The sequence below is a fragment of the Tiliqua scincoides genome, chromosome 4 (assembly GCF_035046505.1).
Source record: "Tiliqua scincoides isolate rTilSci1 chromosome 4, rTilSci1.hap2, whole genome shotgun sequence".
Classification (NCBI taxonomy): domain Eukaryota; kingdom Metazoa; phylum Chordata; class Lepidosauria; order Squamata; family Scincidae; genus Tiliqua; species Tiliqua scincoides.
This window is the reverse complement of record NC_089824.1, coordinates 1,834,020-1,841,671: the sequence shown is the minus strand read 5'-3', so window position 1 is coordinate 1,841,671 and position 7,652 is coordinate 1,834,020. Positions and strand designations below refer to the sequence as shown.

Sequence of the window (7,652 nt, the reverse complement as noted above, 5' to 3'; positions counted from 1 at the left end):
CCTCTTTCTGCTACAGTAGGGGGACTGAAGGCATCAGGAGATGAACTGCTGCAGATTCTTGCTGGGATCTACATCAGTTCAGCTCAGGCAGACAAGCAGGTTTGGCAATTGATAGGTTCCCTTTGTTTGGCTTGCTTTGTTACTGCTTTGCTCAAGAGTGTTGGGCAGGGTCCTCAATGATTATCCTGCAACTGGAGGGAAGAAACAGCTCTGTAACTCTTAGCCATTCTGCTGCAGTGCAGGTCTGGTCCACCATGGATCAAGCGGGAAATCAGACTCAGGAACTTGGAGTTAGTGGACTTTGCCATTGTTTCAGATAGCACTCTCTGCTCTCAGCCTCTGGCTGCTGAGTGAATTGTACTTCACCCAGTGCTGGATCTCTCCAGGCAGTTCAGGGGACTCCACCTACAAGAAAACATAATGGAGGTGAAGGCAGAAAAATCTCATCTATGATAATCTATGATCAGATGTTAATGCTGACACCAGGGTTGGCACAACTTGGAACACTGCCCAGTGCCTTCCCTGACCCTCTGTGACAGCCTCTACAGCGGCACACTAAAAAATCTCTACCACGCACAGTTTTCCCAAACCAAACTGGGGGACTTCCTGTTTTATGTGGAGGGATTGCACACCAGGGAGCAGGGGTTTCAAACTCATTTCATACAGAGGGCCAATGTGAGTATTCATTGTGCCTGCAGAGGTTCAGAAGTGGTCGGTCTGTGGTACTCCTTGCCACAGGATGTGGTGACGACATCTGGCCTGGATGCCTTTAAAAGGGGATTGGACAAGTTTCTGGAGGAAAAATCCATTACGGGTTACCAGCCATGATGTGTATGTGCAACCTCCTGATTTTAGAAATGGGCTATGTCAGAATGCCAGATGCAAGGGAGGGCACCAGGATGCAAGTCTCTTGTTATCTGGTGTGCTCCCTGGGGCGTTTGGTGGGCTGCTGTGAGATACAGGAAGCTGGACTAGATGGGCCTATGGCCTGATCCAGTGGGGCTGTTCTTATGTTCAGATGATGGCCAGAAATAAGCACTTAGTTCTCACACAGAAACTAATTAGCTACAGATGACAGAAGATAAAATGTGCAAATCTCGTTCATATTTTCAAGATATGAGAGAGCCCAATTATCACACTGGGAGAACGCTGTTATAATGGGGGCCTGATAAATTGCTTCTTGGGGCTGTATTCAGCCCATGGGCTGTATGTTTGACACCCTGTATTGGAATTGCAGAAGATCTGGCGAGGAGGTAGAATGTGGTGTCAGCAGTGGCCCCTTTAAGGGTAAGGCCTGGGCATCCAGCAGAGTGTGCTGCACAGCTGCAGCCACTTGATGGCAATAGGGCCCTCAGGCATAAAAGCACCTGATGAAGGGGGAGTTGGGTGCGGGTAGCAGAAGGATGAAAGCTTAAGAAAGGAGACTGGATTGATGTGTAAATGGACTTCAGAGGCTGCAGGAGCAGAAACTGCTGGAGACACTGAGATTGGTGTTTGACTGCCATGCCCAAGACCTGCAGAGGACCAACTTGCTGCTGTAGTGGTGGGAGGAGCTGCTGGCAGGAGAGGAGAGGGGAGGAAGGAGGACCCTTGCAGGTGGACCAGGCTAGCTACCCTGGTGGTGGGGTCCAGCAGCGCTGCAGGGCAGAACTTGGGTCATTTTTGAGGAAAGAAGGGGAGCTGCTTAGCTTAAAGTGAGCATAATTCTCCAGGTAGAGCTGGGACTGGGAATCTGGCAAAACACACCCCTACCATAGAGGTTCCTTTCTTGCATGGTCTCATTCAATAAAACAGGACCTTCTTTGCAACAGAGCATGGCAAGGAAGCAGGTGGTTTTAAAGGGATCAATGCAGCTTGTGTCTGTGTTGGCTAACTCAGGAGGACAGGTACCCAGAATCTGCCTTCCCCCGATTCATGGCTGGGCCAGGCCTGGCTGAGACTCATGTGAAGCAAGAACCTGCAAGCTCATTCCCTTACAGTTTGTTAAGCACAAGGAGTTAAAAGTCAAATCTGTGAACAGGATTTCTAATTTCAAAGGAATGTCCGGTTTCCAGTTGAGGGTTTCAGATTCCAGGAGGGAGCTGCGTTTTCCAAGTGCCCATTTCAAGAGCACACACATTGCTCTCAATCAAATTAAAGCCTGGGGGCAGAATGCAGAGCAACACTTTAGAAAACAGAACTTTCCTTTGCGAATGGAAGGAGTGTTCCACTCACACATGCAGTTATGCTAATTGAAGAATGAAGTTGCTGATCTCTTGACTAAAATATGCAGCTTGTTCCTGAAAATGGCCAGAGGATTGGAGGATAGCAAATGTCACACCAATCTTTAAAAAGGGAAGGAAGGGGGACCCGGGAAACTATAGGCCGGTCAGCCTAACATCTGTACCGGGTAAGATGGTGGAATGCCTCATCAAAGACAGAATCTCAAAACACATAGATGAACAGGCCTTGCTGAGGGAGAATCAGCCTGGCTTCTGTAAGGGTAAGTCTTGCCTCACAAACCTTATAGAATTCTTTGAAAAGGTCAACAGGCATGTGGATGTGGGAGAACCCGTGGACATTATATATCTGAACTTTCAGAAGGCGTTTGACATGGTCCCTCACCAAAGACTACTGAAAAAAACTCCACAGTCAGGGAATTAGAGGACAGGTCCTCTCATGGATTGAGAACTGGTTGGAGGCCAGGAAGCAGAGAGTGGGTGTCAATGGGCAATTTTCACAATGGAGAGAGGTGAAAAGCGGTGTGCCCCAAGGATCTGTCCTGGGATGGTGCTCTTCAACCTCTTCATAAATGTCCTGGAGTCAGGGGTGAGAAGTGAGGTGGCCAGGTTTGCAGATGACACTAAACTTTTCCAAGTGATGAAAACCAGAAGTGATTGTGAGGAGCTCCAGAAGGATCTCTCCAAACTGGCAGAATGGGCAGATGCATTTCAATGTAAGTAAGTGTAAGTCATGCACATTGGGGCAAAAAATCAGAATTTCACATTTAGGCTAATAGGTTCTGAGCTGTCTGTGACAGATCAGGAGAGAGATCTTGGGGGGGGTGGACAGCTCAATGGAAGTGTCGATCCAATGTGCGGCGGCAGTGAAGAAGGCCAATTCTATGCTTGGGATCGTTAGAAAAGGTATTGAGAACAATACAGCTAATATTATAATGCAGTTGTAGAAATAGATGGTAAGGCCACACCTGGAGTATTGTGTCCAATTCTGGTCGCCACATCTCAAAAAGGACATAGTAGAAATGGAAGAGGTGCAAAAGAGAGCAACTAAGATGATTACTGGACTGGGGCACTTTCCTTACGAGGAAAGGCTACGCGTTTGGGCCTCTTCAGCCTAGAAAAGAGACACCTGAGGAGGGGCATAATTGGGACATACAAAATATGCATGGGAAGGATAAAGTGGATAGAGAGATGCTCTTTACACTCTCACATAACACCAGAACCAGGGGACATCTGCTAAAATTGAATGTTGGGAGAGTTAGGACAGACAAAAGAAAATATTTCTTTACTCACGTGTGGTTGGTCTGTGGAACTCCTTGCCACAGGATGTGGTGATGGCATCTGGCCTGGATGCCTTTAAAAAGGGATTGGACAAGTTTCTGGAGGAAAAATCCATTATGGGGAACAAGCCATGATGTGTATGCGCAACCTCCTGATTTTAGAAATGGGCTATGCCAGATGGAAGGGAGGGCACCAGGATGCAGGTTTCTTGTTGTCTGGTGTGCTCCCTGGGGCATTTGGTGGGGCCACTGTGAGATACAGGAAGCTGGACTAGATGGGCCTATGGCCTGATCCAGTGGGGCTGTTCTTATGTATGCTGGATGCCATCCAGTGAACTTAACTTGAGAAAAAAACAGGCATGTCAATTTTATGTGCCAAATCTTGCACAAGTCTGTGCAAGATTTCACTTCAGGTCTACTGCTAGCATTCATAGCTATATCTAGACTGCTTTGGTAATAGGCCATCACTGATGGAATCAGGACCATTCCCAACACCACCCTAAAAACAAGTTCCTAATCTAGTTGGATGCAAAACACCTGCTTCAGGTCACAATAAACCTCAATGAACAGGAATAGTGCACTATTAAGAGAAGGGTCTCATTATCAATGAACTGCCCAGAGGTCAATCAACCCCCCACAGGTGCTGCTGCATCCAATGACACCCTTGGGGTTTTCTACTTTCAGTCTCCCCCCCCCACTACAAAGGAGTGTCTCAAGCGGCTTATGAAGTTCTCCTCTCTTTCCCAAGAATCTTGAATACAGTGGTGTGTGTGAGCACAGTTTCAGAGACATAACTCCGAATCTCCTTTTGATGGGTGAATCCATGTGAAACAATATATGAGCTGTGTGCTCCATGCCAATGTGAGACTGTGCTTTTGCCCTGTTTGCCCCCCTCCAGGTACGCCAGTGTCTTCCATGCCTGTCAGCCAGCTTCTGTATGCCCCCTGCCCTGGGAACTATCTGCTTTCCTACTGAGCAATTTGCACAAGAAGCAAGAGAAGCTGGACTCAAAACAAAGACCTCTGAGGCTGCCAGGTGTTATGTGAATGAGGTGATAAGATGCGTGTCTACTGCAAAGCTCCAGGCTATGTTTAGTCTTCACATGTATTGACTTAGTTGCATCTGCCAGATAGCCCTTCTCCCAAATACTGGGAACATGCTTTGCCGTCCCAGCTCAGTGAATTATAAGCTGCACCTGGTAGGTAAGGTGTGTTCTAATGGTGAGAACCCTGGCAAAAATCATACATATATAATTTTGCTGTCCTTTAGTCTATTTCTTGGCAGCACCAATTTCCTGATAAATCAGTGGGGTAAACACCTAAGTCTATAGAAGGGCGCAATCCTATCCTGCACTGGAACAGGCAAGCCTGATACAGAGGTTTGTGCTGTATCCAGTGCAGGATTGGGTCCAAGAGCAGCTCAACCAGAGGCAAGGGGAAACATTTCCGCTTACCTCTGGGTAAGGGCCGCTGGCCCCTATGTTCTCCTCAAGAGATGGCGCAAGTCTGAGGAAAGCGGAGGAGCTTGGAGCCTCTCCGTTCTCCCTGGGAATGGGGATTGGGATCCGGCGTAACTGCCGGATCCCAGCCCCACCTCCCGCTCCCTGCCCACCCACCTGCCCACCCTCACCTTCCGCCCTCTCCCGCCCAGGAATGCCTCCCTCCCACCTTCCCTCCCCCGCCTGCCTTTGCTCCTTGTGTCGACCCAGCTGGGCCATCGCCACCCACGCAGAGGAAGCCGGCATGCAGGCTTTCATTGGCCTCCGCAGGCTGGCGGTTCTCTGAGCACCAGCCCAGCTTCCTCCTGAGGAGGTTCTGGGCCTGCTCAAGGGACTTGTGCCAGTCCAAGTCAAGGGCTGGATTCCACCCTAAGTCTCTGTATTTAGACACTGTTTGGCTCTTGGCCCTTGCTTTCCCGTTGAGTTGCCTGGAGACACTGTAAGTCCTATGGAGATGCCTATATATGTGTTATGCTTGGAAACATTGTAAGTTTATGCCTCAAGAAGCCTCTGGATGCCTGCAGGAGCTCTTGAAAGTTGATGCTCTTAGATTTTAGATGAATAAAGCTCTTTTGTGACAACATTGGACTAGACTTGCTTCTTCCTTGGATCCCAAAGAACCTCCAGTCTTGACTACAGCCAGGGACTGCATCACACTTCTAGGGCACAATCCAAACCAGGTCTACTCAGAAGTAAGTCCTATTTTATTCAATGGGGCTTACTCTCAGGAATGTGTGGTTAGGATTGCAGCCCTAATCTCATACAAAACATTTATATACCATTATCCCTTATACAGAGCTAAATCACTGGTCCATCTAGCTCCATAATTTCACCAACAGAGGTTCTCCAGCCTTTTAAGCAGGAGTCTTTCCCAGCCCTACCTGGAGATTTCAGGGATTGACCCTGGGACTATCGACACACAAATCAGGAGCTCTGCTACCAAGCTGTATCCCCTCCCTGAGGAGTTATTACGAAAATCCCCCCACATGAAGCATTCCTTCATTGCTGCCTGCTACATTCATTTGCAACTGCCTGTCCTGTACAATTAGAAGCCATATTTAACCGAAAGAACAAACTGTCTACCATCTGCTAGGCACTCATAGTGGCCCTCAACAACCTTTGAAACAACAGGTTGCGCACCACCTGGATGTTCAGGCACGTGCACTGATGACAGGAGCAGTGAAGGAACAGGAAGCACTGCCTCACTTGCACTTTGAGTTCTAGAAGCCCCAGCAGGGCTCGAACCCTGGAAAACGGACAGCTCTGGGAACTCCCATGAAGTGCCTGTGAAGAAGGATCCACAGAAACGGTGACAGCAATTTGTGACAGTATACTGCCCATGTGCAATCCGACAGTTTTCAGGGCAGCCTTGTTTTTCCTTATAGACCAGGGGTGGCCAAACTGCAGCTTGTAAGTCACATGTAGCTCTCTGACTATAATGTCTGACTCATAGAAACATTAGCTGAGCTCCTGTTTGCAAGGCAAAACGGGAGATGCCAATAAAGTCAGAGATATGTTGCTAGTCTCCAAGAGAATGACAAGAGCAGCAAAAGGAACCAGATTTCCATGTTCACAGAGCAAAATGGGAAAGCTGCTCCTGACAGTTGAAAGGGGAAAAGAAAGAGGATTAGGGAAAGAGAGAAGGGACCAATAACTTTTTTTTGGGAGGGGGGGGAAGTAAAGAGAGGATGCATAGAAAGAATTGGTTAAACTGGCTTCAGTCAGGAGCAAAGATTTCAGCATTTGGCAGTTCTCCAGACACTGCACCACACACTCCATGCCTGACTTCTTACCTTTGTCCCAGCGAGGCACTCCATCAGCACTGCAGGGGTTGTGCCAATCACATTGTACCGGCCAATTACTGTGGCAACAATGAAGCCTTTAGAGGGTTGAACAAAGCGCTGCTCCAGATAGACGAAACGGTCTTCCCAGCCCAGGAGGCGCGTGTGGATGTCAAAGCGCTGAAAAACTTTCAGTGGTTGAAAGAAGTGGCAGCAGTTGGAAGTCATCACCAAATAGCCTCCGAAGGTACGGAGCACCTCAGGTATCCTGTAGTGGAGAAGAAAGCAGCAACGAGCAATATCGGCCTCACGCAGGTAGCGGGCATTGCTCATGTGCCCCTGGAAGTCCAAGTCAGCAGGCAACACAATGCTGCGAAAGGTATGAGTTTTGAGTATGTCTTTAAGGGCCTTTTTTATGCATACAATATCGATGTACATAATTGAAATTCTCAAGAAAAACCATGAATCGAAGCTCCAAATTAGGAGGAGGAGAATGAACCAGAGGATCATCTTGACCAGCTCCAGAGAAATAGCCTGTAGGTCTGCAAAGGTGCTTTGAGTTGACTCCTCCGACTCAGGGCAGTGCCACTCGGCTCCCCTTGACCTCCTCCTGAACCTCACACAACAATGTTCCAGCTTGTTCTTCACTTCAAGTGGAGCTTCCCAGCTGTCTGCATAAACACTGCATTTTGGATTCAGCCAGTCCAGTATTTTATAACGCTAATTAAAAGTTGTGGAAGAATTCCCTCCCATGTGATAAGCCTATGGGAGAAAGGTGAGGCACTAGTCGTTGAGAGACTTTCAACACAGGAAAGTTTCTTGCCGAGTTTCTTAAGACGTTAAGAGCCCTCTGGATCAGATCAGATCAGATTTG

At 48.2% G+C, this 7,652-nt stretch overlaps 1 protein-coding gene across 1 annotated transcript; it reads right to left on the bottom strand.

Moving 5' to 3' along the window:
• Window positions 1-312: 312 nt before the first annotated feature.
• On the bottom strand, window positions 313-7,216 carry LOC136647518 (protein THEM6-like). The gene is made up of 3 exons (XM_066623109.1): window positions 6,791-7,216; window positions 6,204-6,281; window positions 313-405 (listed from the first exon to the last, which is right to left on the bottom strand). Exons 1-3 carry the CDS (start codon window positions 7,214-7,216, stop codon window positions 313-315), a joined length of 597 nt encoding a protein of 198 aa, XP_066479206.1.
• Window positions 7,217-7,652: the final 436 nt, after the last annotated feature.

Bases quoted from the DNA above. Each gene is read 5' to 3' on its own strand.
- LOC136647518 (XM_066623109.1), bottom strand. From the start codon at position 7,216: ATGTACATCGATATTGTATGCATAAAAAAGGCCCTTAAAGACATACTC. The intron at 6,282-6,790 runs GTAAGAAGTCAG...CCTTCTTCACAG, and splicing joins AGTGCCTCGCTGGGACAAAG to GCACTTCATGGGAGTTCCCA. The intron at 406-6,203 runs GTGAGGCAGTGC...GTTTTCTTGTAG, and splicing joins TTCTAGAACTCAAAGTGCAA to GTGGAGTCCCCTGAACTGCC.